This window comes from Ranitomeya variabilis, chromosome 1, assembly GCF_051348905.1.
Source record: "Ranitomeya variabilis isolate aRanVar5 chromosome 1, aRanVar5.hap1, whole genome shotgun sequence".
NCBI lineage: Eukaryota > Metazoa > Chordata > Amphibia > Anura > Dendrobatidae > Ranitomeya > Ranitomeya variabilis.
This window is the reverse complement of record NC_135232.1, coordinates 6791630-6809060: the sequence shown is the minus strand read 5'-3', so window position 1 is coordinate 6809060 and position 17431 is coordinate 6791630. Positions and strand designations below refer to the sequence as shown.

At 51.2% G+C, this 17431-nt stretch overlaps 1 protein-coding gene across 2 annotated transcripts in view; it reads left to right on the top strand.

Moving 5' to 3' along the window:
• Positions 1-17431, top strand: part of LOC143801971 (myosin-IIIb-like) — a 177078-nt gene that overhangs the window by 58363 nt on the left and 101284 nt on the right. For both annotated transcript variants that reach the window (XM_077281292.1, XM_077281293.1), the window contains exons 4-7: positions 932-1034; positions 2939-3041; positions 15103-15259; positions 15540-15639. In XM_077281292.1, the coding sequence (XP_077137407.1) occupies positions 932-1034; positions 2939-3041; positions 15103-15259; positions 15540-15639 (463 nt within the window). The remainder of the gene's footprint in view (positions 1-931; positions 1035-2938; positions 3042-15102; positions 15260-15539; positions 15640-17431) is intronic.

The following is a 17431-nucleotide window of genomic DNA, read 5'->3' as shown; positions in this document are numbered from 1 at the left end:
GTGGGGCACTGTATATTGGGGGATAAGCGGTGGGGCACTGTATATTGGGGGATAGGTGGTGGTGCACTGTATATTGGGGGATAAGTGGTGGGGCACTGTATATTGGGGGATAGGTGGTGGGGCACTGTATATTGGGGGGATAAGCGGTGGGGCACTGTATATTGGGGGATAGGCGGTGGGGCACTGTATATTGGGGGATAGGCGGTGGGGCACTGTATATTGGGGGATAAGCGGTGGGGCACTGTATATTGGGGGATAGGTGGTGGTGCACTGTATATTGGGGGATAAGTGGTGGGGGTACTGTATATTGGGGGATAAGCGGTGGGGCACTGTATATTGGGGGATAGGTGGTGGGGGTACTGTATATTGGGGGATAAGCGGTTGGGCACTGTATATTGGGGGATAGGCGGTGGGGCACTGTATATTGGGGGATAAGTGGTGGGGCACTGTATATTGGGGGATAAGAGGTGGTGCACTGTATATTGGGGGATAGGTGGTGGGGGCACTGTATATTGGGGGATAAGCGGTGGGGCACTGTATATTGGGGGATAAGTGGTGGGGCACTGTATATTGGGGGATAAGAGGTGGGGCACTGTATATTGGGGGATAGGTGGTGGGGCACTGTATATTGGGGGGATAGGCGGTGGGGCACTGTATATTGGGGGATAGGTGGTGGGGCACTGTATATTGGGGGATAGGCGGTGGTGCACTGTATATTGGGGGATAAGCGGTGGTGCACTGTATATTGGGGGATAAGTGGTGGGGCACTGTATATTGGGGGATAAGCGGTGGGGCACTGTATATTGGGGGATAGGTGGTGGGGCACTGTATACCGGGTGCAGACCTCCCAGCCTCGGGCAGCCAGTACAGGGCGGCATTGGGCCGGGGTCTGGACCGTCTTTCTCCCTGGTGATGATTTCTCTTCTTGCAGCGGTGACAGTGGAGCCGGTAAAACCGAGAGCACAAAACTGCTGTTGAGACACCTGGTGTGGAGGAGCCGAGGGAACAAGCAGCTGAGCCAGCAGATCCTGCAGGTGAGGGAGCAGAGGGCAGAGATGAGGAGGAGGCAGAGGCACAGCGAGGTCACCCAACCCCTCTGAGCTGGCGGAGGGGTGGGGGTCACTGGACTCCTCTGAGGTGGCGGAAGAGGGGTCGCTGGGCTCTTCTGAGCTGGTGGTGGGGGATGGGTCGCCGGGCTCCTCTTAGCTGGCAGGGGGGGGGGTCGCTGGGCTCTTCTGTGCTGGTGGTGGTGGATGGGTCGCCGGGCTCCTCTTAGCTGGCAGGGGGGGGGGGGGTCGCTGGGCTCTTCTGAGCTGGTGGTGGGGGATGGGTCGCCGGGCTCCTCTTAGCTGGCGGGGGGGGGGGGTGTCGCCGGGCTCTTCTGAGCTGGCGGGGGGTGATGGGTCGCCGGGCTCCTCTTAGCTGGCGGGGTGGTCGCTGGACTCCTCTGAGCTGGTGGTGGGGGATGGGTCGCCGGGCTCCTCTTAGCTGGCGGGGGGGGGGGGTCGCCAGGCTCTTCTGAGCTGGTGGTGGGGTATGGGTTGCTGGGCTCCTCTTAGCTGGCGGGGGGGGGGGTCGCCGGGCTCTTCTGAGCTGGTGGTGGGGGATGGGTTGCTGGGCTCCTCTTAGCTGGCGGGGGGGGGGGTCGCCGGGCTCTTCTGAGCTGGTGGTGGGGGATGGGTCGCCAGGCTCCTCTTAGCTGGCGGGGGGTCGCCGGGCTCTTCTGAGCTGGCGGGGGGTGATGGGTCACCGGGCTCCTCTTAGCTGGCTGAGGGGTCGCCGGGCTCTTCTGAGCTGGTGGTGGGGGATGGGTCGCTGGGCTCCTCTTAGCTGGCGGGGGGGGGGGGGGGTCGCCGGGCTCTTCTGAGCTGGTGGGGGGGGGGGGTCGCCGGGCTCTTCTGAGCTGGCGGGAGGTGATGGGTCGCCGGGCTCCTCTTAGCTGGTGGGGGGGGGGGGGGGTCGCCGGGCTCTTCTGAGCTGGCGGGGGGTGATGAGTCGCCGGGCTCCTCTTAGCTGGCGGGGTGGTCGCTGGACTCCTCTGAGCTGGTGGTTGGGGATGGGTCGCTGGGCTCCTCTTAGCTGGGGGGGGGGGGGGGTCGCCGGGCTCTTCTGAGCTGGTGGTGGGGGATGGGTCGCCGGGCTCCTCTTAGCTGGTGGTGGGGGGGGGGGGTCGCCGGGCTCTTCTGAGCTGGCAGGGGGTGATGGGTCGCCGGGCTCCTCTTAGCTGGTGGGGGGGGGGGGGTCGCCGGGCTCTTCTGAGCTGGCGGGGTGGTCGCTGGACTCCTCTGAGCTGGTGGTGGGGGATGGGTCGCCGGGCTCTTCTGAGCTGGTGGTGGGGGATGGGTCGCCGGCCTCCTCTTAGCTGGCGGGGGGGGGGGGGGGGGGTCACCGGGCTCTTCTGAGCTGGCGGGGGGTGATGGGTCGCCGGGCTCCTCTTAGCTGGCTGGGGGGTCGCCGGGCTCCTCTTAGCTGGCGGGGGGTGATGGGTCGCCGGGCTCTTCTTAGCTGGCGGGGGGGTCGCCGGGCTCTTCTGAGCTGGTGGTGGGGGATGGGTCGCCGGGCTCCTCTTAGCTGGCGGGGGGGTCGCCGGGCTCTTCTGAGCTGGTGGTGGGGGATGGGTCGCCGGGCTCCTCTTAGCTGGCGGGGGGGTCGCTGGACTCCTCTGATCTGGCAGAGTGGGGAGATCGTCATGTTTCCATAGCTGAGGGTTTGTTATAGTCACTGATCAGAGGCTGGCCCTTTATGGGGCGGGGTCTTTGAAAGACATCACAGGGAGGGGCTAATGTGTTATCAAGTTTATGGTCGGAGCATAGACTCCTTTTCTGTCCCCCAATCCTCAGCTATTGCCCTCTGGTATCAGCTCTATATATAGGGATAGAAAGGAGTATAGACTGAGCCCGGTCCATGTGTCCTGGTGACTCCTCCGTTATTTCCACAGGTGAATCCATTACTGGAGGCGTTCGGAAATGCAGAAACTGGGATGAACCAGAACAGCAGTCGCTTCGGAAAATACGTCCAACTGCGCTTCAGTGACGGATGTGGTGAGTGATAATGGAGGACATCATGTATGATACTCCAGAGCTGCGCTCACTATTCTGCTGGTGCAGTCACTGTGTACATACATTACTGACCCTGAGTTACCTCCTGTATTATACCCCAGAGCTGCGCTCACTATTCTGCTGGTGCAGTCACTGTGTACATACATTACTGATCCTGAGTTACATCCTGTATTATACCCCAGAGCTGCACTCACTATTCTGCTGGTGCAGTCACTGTGTACATACATTACATTACTGATCCTGAGTTACATCCTGTATTATACCCCAGAGCTGTACTCACTATTCTGCTGGTGCAGTCACTGTGTACATACATTACATTACTGATCCTGAGTTACATCCTGTATTATACTCCAGAGCTGCACTCACTATTCTGCTGGTGCAGTCACTGTGTACATACATTACATTACTGATCCTGAGTTACATCCTGTATTATACTCCAGAGCTGCACTCACTATTCTGCTGGTGCAATCATTGTGTACATACATTACATTACTGATCCTGAGTTACCTCCTGTATTATACCCCAGAGCTGCGCTCACTATTCTGCTGGTGCAGTCACTGTGTACATACATTACTGATCCTGAGTTACATCCTGTATTATACCCCAGAGCTGCACTCACTATTCTGCTGGTGCAGTCACTGTGTACATACATTACATTACTGATCCTGAGTTACATCCTGTATTATACTCCAGAGCTGCACTCACTATTCTGCTGGTGCAGTCACTCTGTACGTACATTACATTACTGACCCTGAGTTACCTCCTGTATTATACCTCAGAGCTGCACTCACTATTCTGCTGGTGCAGTCACTGTGTACATACATTACATTACTGATCCTGAGTTACATCATGTATGATACTCCAGAGCTGCGCTCACTATTCTGCTGGTGCAGTCAATGTGTACATACATTACTGATCCTGAGTTACATCCTGTATTATACTCCAGAGCTGCACTCACTATTCTGCTGGTGCAGTCACTCTGTACGTACATTACATTACTGACCCTAAGTTACCTCCTGTATTATACCTCAGAGCTGCACTCACTATCCTGCTGGTGCAGTCACTGTGTACATACATTACATTACTGATCCTGAGTTATATCCTGTATTATACTCCAGAGCTGCACTCACTATTCTGCTGGTGCAGTCACTGTGTACATACATTACATTACTGATCCTGAGTTACATCCTGTATTATACTCCAGAGCTGCACTCACTATTCTGCTGGTGCAGTCACTGTGTACATACATTACATTACTGATCCTGAGTTATATCCTGTATTATACTCCAGAGCTGCACTCACTATTCTGCTGGTGCAGTCACTGTGTACATACATTACATTACTGATCCTGAGTTACATCCTGTATTATACTCCAGAGCTGCACTCACTATTCTGCTGGTGCAGTCACTGTGTACATACATTACTGATCCTGAGTTACCTCCTGTATTATACTCCAGAGCTGCACTCACTATTCTGCTGGTGCAGTCACTGTGTACATACATTACATTACTGACCCTGAGTTACCTCCTGTATTATACACCAGAGCTGCACTCACTATTCTGCTGGTGCAGTCACTGTGTACATACATTACATTACTGATCCTGAGTTACATCCTGTATTATACCCCAGAGCTGCACTCACTATTCTGCTGGTGCAATCACTGTGTACATACGTTACATCCTGTATTATACTCCAGAGCTGCACTCACTATTCTGCTGGTGCAGTCTCTGTGTACATACATTACATTACTGATCCTGAGTTACCTCCTGTATTATACCTCCGAGCTGCACTCACTATTCTGCTGGTGCAGTCACTGTGTACATACATTACATTACTGATCCTGAGTTACCTCCTGTATTATACCTCAGAGCTGCACTCACTATTCTGCTGGTGCAGTCACTGTGTACATACATTACATTACTGATCCTGAGTTACATCCTGTATTATACCTCAGAGCTGCACTCACTATTCTGCTGGTGCAGTCACTGTGTACATACATTACATTACTGATCCTGAGTTACATCCTGTATTATACCTCAGAGCTGCGCTCACTATTCTGCTGGTGCAGTCACTGTGTACATACATTACATTACTGATCCTGAGTTACATCCTGTATTATACCCCAGAGCTGCACTCACTATTCTGCTGGTGCAGTCACTGTGTACATACATTACATTACTGATCCTGAGTTACATCCTGTATTATACCCCAGAGCTGCACTCACTATTCTGCTGGTGCAGTCACTGTGTACATACGTTACATCCTGTATTATACTCCAGAGCTGCACTCACTATTCTGCTGGTGCAGACACTGTGTACATACATTACATTACTGATCCTGAGTTACATCCTGTATTATACCCCAGAGCTGCACTCACTATTCTGCTGGTGCAGTCACTGTGTACATACGTTACATCCTGTATTATACTCCAGAGCTGCACTCACTATTCTGCTGGTGCAGTCTCTGTGTACATACATTACATTACTGATCCTGAGTTACCTGTTGTGATTCGGTTCGTGGGCTCCCCCGGTGGTCTCTTGTGGTACTGGAGTCCTGCAAGCTTTGCCTTCTCAGTTCACCTGTTCCTATCAGGATGTGGGAGTATCCTATTTAACCTTGCTCCTCAGTCATTCTAATGCTGGCCATCAATGTATCCAGAGTGATTCTGTTGCATGTTCCTGCTCCCAGTTTTCTGCTCAGCTAAGTTGGACACTTTAGTCCTTAAGTCTATTTTTGTATGTTTTGTCCAGTTTGCACTTATGTGAATCTCTGCAGCTGGAAGCTCTTGTTGGGCTGAAATTACCACTCCAGTGGCATGAGTTGTCACATGAGTTAAGGTAATTTCAGGATGGTGTTTTGAAGGGTTTTGCAGCTGACCGCGAAGTCCTCTGTTGTATCTTTCTGCTATTTAGTTAGCGGGCCTCTCTGTGCTAAATCTGCTTTCATACTACGTGTGTCTATTCATCTGCTCTCACCGTTATTATATGTGGGGGGCTGCTATCTCCTGTGGGGACATTCTCTGGAGGCAAGCCAGGACTGTGTTTTCTTCTACCAGGGGTAGTTAGTTCTCCGGCTGGCGCGCGGCATCTAGAGACAACGCAGGAATGCCCCCTGGCTACTTCTAGTGTGGTGTGTAGGTTTAGCATCGCGGTCAGCTCTAGTTTCCATCACCCGAGAGCTTGTCCGTTTATTCTATGCTTCCGATGTTTCCTTGCCATTGGAAACCATAACAGTATGGCCAGCCCTGTTTAATCTATAGGCTGAAGCAGGAGAGAAAAGGAACTGTGTGAAACCTTTTTTTTTTTTTTTTTCCTTCCTCTGAAGTTGCACTCCAGCTCTGATTGCAGTCTCCTGTTTTCCTCTCCTCTTAACCCCTGAATGGCTCAGACTTTATCTGTTGAAATATGGATCCCCAGAGTCTGGCTACCAATTTGAATAATCTTGCCTCTAAAGTTCAGAATATACAAGATTTTTTGTTACATGCTCCTCGGTCTGAACCTAAAATTCCTATACCGGAGTTTTTTTCTGGAGATCGATCTTGTTTTCTAAATTTTAAATACAATTGTAAATTGTTTCTTTCGCTGAGATCTCATTCTGCTGGAGATCCTGCACAGCAAGTAAAAATTGTTATTTCTTTACTGCGGGGTGACCCCCAAAATTGGGCATTTTCATTGGCACCAGGGGATCCTGCGTTGCTCAATGTGGATGCGTTTTTTCTGGCTTTGGGGTTGCTTTATGAGGAACCAAATTTGGAGATTCAGGCTGAGAAAGCCCTAATAGCCCTCTCTCAGGGGCAAGATGAAGCCGAAATATATTGCCAAAAATTTCGGAAATGGTCTGTGCTTACTCAGTGGAATGAGTGCGCTCTGGCGGCAATTTTCAGAGAAGGTCTCTCTGATGCTGTAAAAGACGTCATGGTGGGGTTTCCTGCACCTACTGGTCTGAATGAGTCCATGACAATGGCAATTCAGATTGATCGGCGTTTACGGGAACGCAAACCTGTGCACCAGTTGGCGGTGTCTTCTGAAGAGGCACCACAGAGTATGCAATGTGATAGCTTTCTGTCCAGAAGCGAACGACAGATTTATAGGCGCAAAAATCATTTGTGCTTCTATTGTGGAAATTCTACTCATGTTATATCAGCATGCTCTAAACGAACAAAGAAAGTTGATAAATCCTCTGCTATTGGCACTTTGCAGTCCAAGTTTATTTTGTCTGTAACTCTAATTTGTTCGTTATCTTCTATTGTTGTGGATGCGTATGTGGATTCTGGCGCCGCTTTGAGTCTTATGGATTGGTCCTTTGCCAGGCGCTGTGGGTTTGATCTAGAGCCTCTGGAAGTTCCTATACCTTTAAAGGGTATTGATTCTACACCATTGGCTAGTAATAAACCACAATACTGGACACAAGTGACTATGCGTATGACTCCAGACCATCAAGAGGTGATTCGCTTCCTTGTACTGTATAATCTATATGATGTGTTGGTGCTGGGATTGCCATGGTTGCAAACTCATAACCCAGTCCTTGACTGGAAAACAATGTCTGTACTAAGCTGGGGATGTCAGGGAAATCATGGGGACACACCTTTGGTCTCCATTGCTTCATCTATTCCCTCTGAAATTCCTGAGTTTTTGTCTGATTATCGTGAGGTTTTTGAGGAATCTACTCTTAATTCTCTTCCTCCTCACAGAGATTGCGATTGCGCCATAGATTTGATCCCTGGCAGTAAATTTCCTAAGGGTCGTCTATTCAATCTGTCTGTACCTGAACATGCTGCCATGCGAGAGTATATTAGGGAGTCCTTGGAAAAGGGACATATTCGTCCTTCTTCGTCTCCTCTTGGAGCGGGGTTCTTTTTCGTAGCTAAAAGCGATGGTTCTTTGAGACCTTGTATTGATTATAGACTCTTGAATAAGATCACAGTCAAGTATCAATATCCTTTGCCATTGCTGACAGATTTATTTGCTCGCATTGAGGGGGCGAAGTGGTTCTCTAAGATTGATCTTCGCGGTGCGTATAATTTGGTGCGAATTAAGCAGGGGGATGAGTGGAAAACCGCATTTAATACGCCCGAGGGCCATTTTGAGTATTTGGTGATGCCTTTTGGTCTTTCTAATGCCCCTTCGGTCTTTCAGTCTTTTATGCACAATATTTTCCGTGAATATCTGGATAAATTTATGATTGTGTATTTGGACGATATCTTGATTTTTTCGGATGACTGGGAATCTCATGTTCAACAAGTTAGGAGGGTTTTTCAGGTTTTGCGGACCAATTCTCTGTTTGTTAAAGGTTCAAAGTGTGTTTTTGGGGTTCAGAAGATTTCTTTTTTGGGGTACATTTTTTCCCCCTCTTCTATTGAGATGGATCCTGTGAAGGTTCGGGCTATTTGTGACTGGACGCAACCGACTTCTCTTAAGGGCCTTCAGAAATTTTTGGGCTTTGCTAACTTTTATCGTCGATTTATAACTGGTTTTTCTAGCGTTGTCAGGCCTTTGACTGATTTGACTAAAAAGGGTGCTGATGTTGCAGATTGGTCTCCTGCTGCTGTGGAGGCCTTTCGGGAGCTTAAGCGCCGTTTTTCTTCTGCTCCGTTGTTGTGCCAGCCTGATGTTTCTCTTCCTTTTCAGGTGGAAGTTGATGCTTCCGAGATCGGAGCGGGGGCGGTTTTGTCGCAGAAAAGTTCAGATTGTTCAGTGATGAGACCTTGTGCGTTCTTTTCTCGAAAATTTTCGCCCGCCGAGCGAAATTATGACGTCGGTAATCGGGAGCTTTTGGCGATGAAGTGGGCATTCGAGGAGTGGCGTCATTGGCTTGAGGGTGCTAAACATCAGGTGGTGGTCTTGACTGATCACAAAAATTTGATTTATCTTGAGTCGGCCAGACGTCTGAATCCTAGACAGGCGCGCTGGTCGTTGTTTTTCTCCCGGTTTAATTTTGTGGTTTCGTATCTGCCAGGTACTAAGAATGTGAAGGCGGATGCCCTTTCTAGGAGTTTTGAACCTGATTCCCCTGGTGATTCTAAACCTACGGGTATACTTAAGGATGAGGTGATATTGTCTGCTGTCTTCCCAGACCTGCGACGTGCTTTACAAGAGTTTCAGGCGGATCGGCCTGATCGTTGTCCGCCTGGTAGATTGTTTGTGCCGGATGAGTGGACCAATAGAGTCATCTCGGAGGTTCCTTCTTCTGCGTTGGCAGGTCATCCGGGAATTTTTGGTACCAGAGATTTGGTGGCTAGGTCCTTCTGGTGGCTGGCCTTCCCTGTCTCGGGACGTGCGTACTTTTGTGCAGTCTTGCGATGTTTGTGCTCGGGCCAAGCCTTGTTGTTCTCGGGCTAGTGGGTTGTTGTTGCCCTTGCCTGTTCCTAAGAGGCCTTGGACACACATCTCTATGGATTTTATTTCTGATCTCCCTGTTTCTCAGAAGATGTCCGTCATTTGGGTGGTGTGTGACCGCTTTTCTAAGATGGTTCATTTGGTGCCCTTGCCCAAGCTGCCTTCCTCATCTGAGTTGGTGCCCCTGTTTTTTCAGAATGTGGTTCGGCTGCATGGTATTCCGGAGAATATCGTTTCCGACAGGGGATCCCAGTTTGTGTCCAGATTTTGGCGGGCGTTTTGTGCCAGGATGGGCATTGATTTGTCTTTTTCGTCTGCATTTCATCCCCAGACAAATGGCCAGACGGAACGTACTAATCAGACCTTGGAGACTTATTTGAGGTGTTTCGTGTCTGCTGATCAGGATGACTGGGTCTCCTTTTTGCCGTTGGCTGAGTTTGCCCTTAATAATCGGGCCAGTTCTGCCACTTTGGTCTCCCCTTTCTTTTGCAATTCAGGGTTCCATCCTCGTTTTTCATCTGGTCAGGTGGAGTCTTCGGATTGTCCTGGAGTGGATACCATGGTGGATAGGTTGCATCGTATTTGGGGGCAGGTGGTGGACAATTTGGAGTTGTCCCAGGAGAAGACTCAACGTTTTGCTAATCGCCATCGTCGTGTTGGTCCTCGTCTTCGTGTTGGGGACTTGGTGTGGTTGTCCTCCCGTTTTGTCCCTATGAGGGTCTCTTCTCCTATGTTTAAGCCTCGGTTCATCGGTCCTTATAAGATTTTGGAAATTCTTAACCCTGTGTCTTTTCGTTTGGACCTCCCAGCATCCTTTGCTATCCATAATGTCTTCCATCGGTCATTATTGCGGAGGTATGAGGTACCACTTGTGCCTTCTGTTGGGCCTCCTGCTCCTGTGCTGGTTGAGGGTGAATTGGAGTACGTGGTGGAGAAAATCTTGGACTCCCGTGTTTCCAGACGGAGACTTCAATATCTGGTGAAATGGAAGGGCTACGGTCAAGAGGATAATTCTTGGGTTACAGCTTCTGATGTTCATGCTTCTGATTTGGTCCGTGCCTTTCATAGGGCTCATCCAGATCGCCCTGGTGGTTCTTGTGAGGGTTCGGTGCCCCCTCCTTAAGGGGGGGGTACTGTTGTGATTCGGTTCGTGGGCTCCCCCGGTGGTCTCTTGTGGTACTGGTGTCCTGTAAGCTTTGCCTTCAGTTCACCTGTTCCTATCAGGATGTGGGAGTATCCTATTTAACCTTGCTCCTCAGTCATTCTAATGCTGGCCATCAATGTATCCAGAGTGATTCTGTTGCATGTTCCTGCTCCCAGTTTTCTGCTCAGCTAAGTTGGACACTTTAGTCCTTAAGTCTATTTTTGTATGTTTTGTCCAGTTTGCACTTATGTGAATCTCTGCAGCTGGAAGCTCTTGTTGGGCTGAAATTACCACTCCAGTGGCATGAGTTGTCACATGAGTTAAGGTAATTTCAGGATGGTGTTTTGAAGGGTTTTGCAGCTGACCGCGAAGTCCTCTGTTGTATCTTTCTGCTATTTAGTTAGCGGGCCTCTCTGTGCTAAATCTGCTTTCATACTACGTGTGTCTTTTCATCTGCTCTCACCGTTATTATATGTGGGGGGCTGCTATCTCCTGTGGGGACATTCTCTGGAGGCAAGCCAGGACTGTGTTTTCTTCTACCAGGGGTAGTTAGTTCTCCGGCTGGCGCGCGGCATCTAGAGACAACGCAGGAATGCCCCCTGGCTACTTCTAGTGTGGTGTGTAGGTTTAGCATCGCGGTCAGCTCTAGTTTCCATCACCCGAGAGCTTGTCCGTTTATTCTATGCTTCTGATGTTTCCTTGCCATTGGAAACCATAACATCTTCCCTCCGGAGCGCTGCTCGTTGTGACTGCCCTTTCCTCATTCAGTGTGATTCTTCCTTCAGCGCTGCTCGTTGTGACTGACCTTTCCTCATTCAGTGTGACTCTTCCCTCAGGAGCGCTGCTCTTTGTGACTGACCTTTCCTCATTCAGTGTGACTCCCCCATCAGGAGCGCTGCTCGCTGTGACTGACCTTTCCTCATTCAGTATGACTCCTCCCTCAGGAGCGCTGCTCGTTGTGACTGCCCTTTCCTCATTCAGTGTGATTCTTCCTTCAGCGCTGCTCGTTGTGACTGACCTTTCCTCATTCAGTGTGACTCTTCCCTCAGGAGCGCTGCTCTTTGTGACTGACCTTTCCTCATTCAGTGTGACTCCCCCATCAGGAGCGCTGCTCGCTGTGACTGACCTTTCCTCATTCAGTATGACTCCTCCCTCAGGAGCGCTGCTCGTTGTGACTGCCCTTTCCTCATTCAGTGTGATTCTTCCTTCAGCGCTGCTCGTTGTGACTGACCTTTCCTCATTCAGTGTGACTCTTCCCTCAGGAGCGCTGCTCTCTGTGTCTGACCTTTCCTCATTCAGTGTGACTCCTCCCTCAGGAGCGCTGCTCTCTGTGACTGACTTTTCCTCATTCAGTGTGACTCCTCCCTCAGGAGCGCTGCTCTCTGTGACTGACCATTCCTCATTGTGTGACTCCTCCCTCAGGAGTGCTGCTCTCTGTGACTGACTTTTCCTCATTCAGTGTTACTCTTCCCTCAGGAGCGCTGCTCTCTGTGACTGACCATTCCTCATTGTGTGACTCCTCCCTCAGGAGCGCTGCTCGTTGTGACTGACCTTTCCTCATTCAGTGTGACTCTTCCCTCAGGAGCTCTGCTCTCTGTGTCTGACCTTTCCTCATTCACTGTGACTCTTCCCTCAGGAGCGCTGCTCTCTGTGACTGACCTTTCCTCATTCAGTGTGACTGTTCCCTCAGGGGCGCTGCTCGCTGTGACTGACCTTTCCTCATTCAGTGTGACTCTTCCCTCAGGAGCGCTGCTCGTTGTGACTGCCCTTTCCTCATTCAGTGTGATTCTTCCTTCAGCCCTGCTCTCTGTGACTGACCTTTCCTCATTCAGTGTGATTCTTCCTTCAGCCCTGCTCTCTGTGACTGACCTTTCCTCATTGTGTATCTCCTCCCTCAGGAGCGCTGCTCTCTGTGACTGACCTTTCCTCATTCAGTGTGACTGTTCCCTCAGGAGCGCTGCCCTCTGTGACTGACCTTTCCTTATTGTGTGACTCCTCCCTCAGGAGCGCTGCTCGCTGTGACTGACCTTTCCTCATTTGGTGTGACTCTTCCTGTTGTGATTCGGTTCGTGGGCTCCCCCGGTGGTCTCTTGTGGTACTGGTGTCCTGCAAGCTTTGCCTTCAGTTCACCTGTTCCTATCAGGATGTGGGGGTATCCTATTTAACCTTGCTCCTCAGTCATTCTAATGCTGGCCATCAATGTATCCAGAGTGATTCTGTTGCATGTTCCTGCTCCCAGTTTTCTGCTCAGCTAAGTTGGACACTTTAGTCCTTAAGTCTATTTTTGTATGTTTTGTCCAGTTTGCACTTATGTGAATCTTTGCAGCTGGAAGCTCTTGTTGGGCTGAAATTACCACTCCAGTGGCATGAGTTGTCACATGAGTTAAGGTAGTTTCAGGATGGTGTTTTGAAGGGTTTTGCAGCTGACCGCGAAGTCCTCTGTTGTATCTTTCTGCTATTTAGTTAGCGGGCCTCTCTGTGCCAAATCTGCTTTCATACTACATGTGTCTTTTCATCTGCTCTCACCGTTATTATATGTGGGGGGCTGCTATCTCCTGTGGGGACATTCTCTGGAGGCAAGCCAGGACTGTGTTTTCTTCTACCAGGGGTAGTTAGTTCTCCGGCTGGCGCGCGGCATCTAGAGACAACGCAGGAATGCCCCCTGGCTACTTCTAGTGTGGTGTGTAGGTTTAGCATCGCGGTCAGCTCTAGTTTTCATCACCCGAGAGCTTGTCCGTTTATTCTATGCTTCTGATGTTTCCTTGCCATTGGAAACCATAACAGTTACCTCCTGTATTATACCTCAGAGCTGCACTCACTATTCTGCTGGTGCAGTCACTGTGTACATACATTACATTACTGATCCTGAGTTACATCCTGTATTATACCTCAGAGCTGCGCTCACTATTCTGCTGGTGCAGTCACTGTGTACATACATTACATTACTGATCCTGAGTTACATCCTGTATTATACCTCAGAGCTGCACTCACTATTCTGCTGGTGCAGTCACTGTGTACATACATTACTGATCCTGAGTTACATCCTGTATTATACTCCAGAGCTGCACTCACTATTCTGCTGGTGCAGTCACTGTGTACATACATTACATTACTGATCCTGAGTTACATCCTGTATTATACTCCAGAGCTGCACTCACTATTCTGCTGGTGCAGTCACTGTGTACATACATTACATTACTGATCCTGAGTTACATCCTGTATTATACTCCAGAGCTGCACTCACTATTCTGCTGGTGCAGTCACTGTGTACATACATTACATTACTGATCCTGAGTTACATCCTGTATTATACTCCAGAGCTGCACTCACTATTCTGCTGGTGCAGTCACTGTGTACATACATTACATTACTGATCCTGAGTTACATCCTGTATTATACTCCAGAGCTGCACTCACTATTCTGCTGGTGCAGTCACTGTGTACATACATTACATTACTGATCCTGAGTTACCTCCTGTATTATACTCCAGAGCTGCACTCACTATTCTGCTGGTGCAGTCACTGTGTACATACATTACATTACTGATCCTGAATTACATCCTGTATTATACTCCAGAGCTGCACTCACTATTCTGCTGGTGCAGTCACTGTGTACATACATTACATTACTGATCCTGAGTTATATCCTGTATTATACTCCAGAGCTGCACTCACTATTCTGCTGGTGCAGTCACTGTGTACATACATTACATTACTTATCCTGCGTTACCTCCTTATTATACTCCAGAGCTGCACTCACTATTCTGCTGGTGCAGTCACTGTGTACATACATTACTGATCCTGAGTTACATCCTGTATTATACCCCAGAGCTGCACTCTCTATTCTGCTGGTGCAGTCACTGTGTACTTACATTACTGATCCTGAGTTACCTCCTGTATTATACTCCAGAGCTGCACTCACTATTCTGCTGGTGCAGTCGCTGTGTACATACATTACATTACTGATCCTGAGTTACATCCTGTAGTATACTCCAGAGCTGCACTCACTATTCTGCTGGTGCAGTCACTGTGTACATACATTACATTACTGATCGTGAGTTACATCCTGTATTATACCCCAGAGCTGCACTCACTAGTCTGCTGGTGCAGTCACTGTGTACATACATTACATTACTGATCGTGAGTTACATCCTGTATTATACCCCAGAGCTGCACTCACTAGTCTGCTGGTGCAGTCACTGTGTACATACATTACTTATCCTGCGTTACCTCCTTATTATACTCCAGAGCTGCACTCACTATTCTGCTGGTGCAGTCACTGTGTTCATACATTACATTACTGATCCTGAGTTACCTCCTGTATTATACCCCAGAGCTGCACTCACTATTCTGCTGGTGCAGTCACTGTGTACATACATTACATTACTGATCCTGAGTTACATCCTGTATTATACCCCAGAGCTGCACTCACTATTCTGCTGGTGCAGTCACTGTGTTCATACATTACATTACTGATCCTGAGTTACCTCCTGTATTATACTCCAGAGCTGCACTCACTATTCTGCTGGTGCAGACACTGTGACTTGTCCCCCTCTTTCTTGTAGTATGGGGAGCGAAGATTAACGAGTATCTTTTGGAGAAGTCGCGGGTGTCTCACCAGGATCAGGGTGAGAGGAACTTCCATGTCTTCTACTACATGCTGTTTGGGTGCCCCAAGGAGGAGAGGGAAATGTGCGGCCTCCTGCTGCCCTCCATGTACAGGTGAGAACCACACGTGCTGCAGTATGGAGGCACATGTTGGCCAAGATCTTGGTGATCGGTCATTATCTCCCTTGTCATCAAACGCTGTGACTGTGGAGAATCCTTCCCAATACTGTTGCTATCTCCTCTCAGCCGTGCACAGCAGGATCTCTGCTCCGTCTGTACACTCACTGGTGCTGCTGACACGGCCTGAGCTTATCCTTCCCCCTTTGGCATCTCTCGGTGGTGTTGGGGGGTGCTGATGATTAATGGTGCGCCTGATCTGTTCCTCATCCTGTAGATACATTGGTCGGGGATGGGAGGATGCGGACACCAGATGCTGGAGTGACGGATACCAGACCTTGTGTAACGCGCTGCGTATGGTGGGATTCCACAATCAGGTCAGTTCCTGCAGGATCCCAACTTTGGTACAGATCCCCATCATATAGTGTGTATATTGCGGGGTCATGCTTCCCACCTGTGGCCTGCTGCATCCATGGTTCTGCTTCCCGCTTGTGGCCGGCGTCCGAGGCCGTTCTTCTCGCTTGTGGCCGGCGTCCGGGGCCGTTCTTCCAGCCTGTGGTCGGCGTCTGGGGCCATGCTCCCCGCCTGTGGCCGGGGCTATGCCTTTCCCCCTGTGGTCGGCGTCCGGGGCTGTTCTTCCCACCTGTTGTCGGCGTCCGGGGCAGTGCTTCCCGCCTGTGGTCGGCGTCCGGTGCCGTGCTTCCTGCCTGTGGTGTCCTGGGCTGTTCTTCCCGCCTGTGCCCTGTGGCATCTGCGGCCGTGCTTCCTGCCTGTCGTCGTCAGTCGGGGCCGTGCTTCCCGCATGTGGCGTCCTAGGATGTGCTTCCCACATGTGCACTGTGGTATCCTGGGCCGTGCTTCCCGCATGTGGCGTCCTAGGATGTGCTTCCCGCATGTGCCCTGTGGTATCCTGGGCCATGCTTCCCACATGTGGCCTGTGGCGTTTTAGGACGTGCTTTCCGCATGTGCCCTGTGGCGTCCTGGGCTGTGCTTCCCGCCTGTGGCCGGCGTCTGGGGTTGTGTTTCCCGCCTGTGGTGTCCTGGGTCGTGCTTTCCGCATGTGCCCTGTGGTGTCCATGGCCATGCTTCACGCCTGTGGCGTCTGGGGCCGTGCTTCCCGCCTGTGGTGTCCTGGGTCGTGCTTTCCGCATGTGCCCTGTGGCGTCCGGGGCCATGCTTCACGCCTGTGGCGTCTGGGGCCGTGCTTCCCGCCTGTGGTGTCCTGGGTCGTGCTTTCCGCATGTGCCCTGTGGTGTCCATGGCCATGCTTCACGCCTGTGGCGTCTGGGGCCGTGCTTCCCGCCTGTGGTGTCCTGGGTCGTGCTTTCCGCATGTGCCCTGTGGTGTCCATGGCCATGCTTCACGCCTGTGGCGTCTGGGGCCGTGCTTCCCGCCTGTGGTGTCCTGGGTCGTGCTTTCCGCATGTGCACTGTGGCGTCCGGGGCCGTGCTTCCCGCCTGTGGCGTCTGGGGCCGTGCTTCCCGCCTGTGGTGTCCTGGGTCGTGCTTTCCGCATGTGCCCTGTGGTGTCCATGGCCATGCTTCACGCCTGTGGCGTCTGGGGCCGTGCTTCCCGCCTGTGGTGTCCTGGGTCGTGCTTTCCGCATGTGCCCTGTGGTGTCCATGGCCATGCTTCACGCCTGTGGCGTCTGGGGCCGTGCTTCCCGCCTGTGGTGTCCTGGGTCGTGCTTTCCGCATGTGCCCTGTGGCGTCCGGGGCCGTGCTTCCCGCCTGTGGCGTCTGGGGCCGTGCTTCCCGCCTGTGGTGTCCTGGGTCGTGCTTTCCGCATGTGCCCTGTGGTGTCCATGGCCATGCTTCACGCCTGTGGCGTCTGGGGCCGTGCTTCCCGCCTGTGGTGTCCTGGGTCGTGCTTTCCGCATGTGCCCTGTGGCGTCCGGGGCCGTGCTTCCCGCCTGTGGCCGGCGTACGGGGCCTTGCTTCCAGCATGGCGTCTGGGCAGACATCCCCACCAGCAAACTGTATATTGTGACCCCAACAGTTATGCTCAAGGTGACACATTTCGGCCAATAAGGGTGCAGCTTCCCAGTGTAAGCGTACACAGTAAAGCTTGCTGTGATTGGCTGTTATGATCACAGGTACAGGAAGTGTTGTCTTGGGGACACAGACGTAGATGCTTTGCATTGAAGAACATGTGACAGCGAGCAGATAT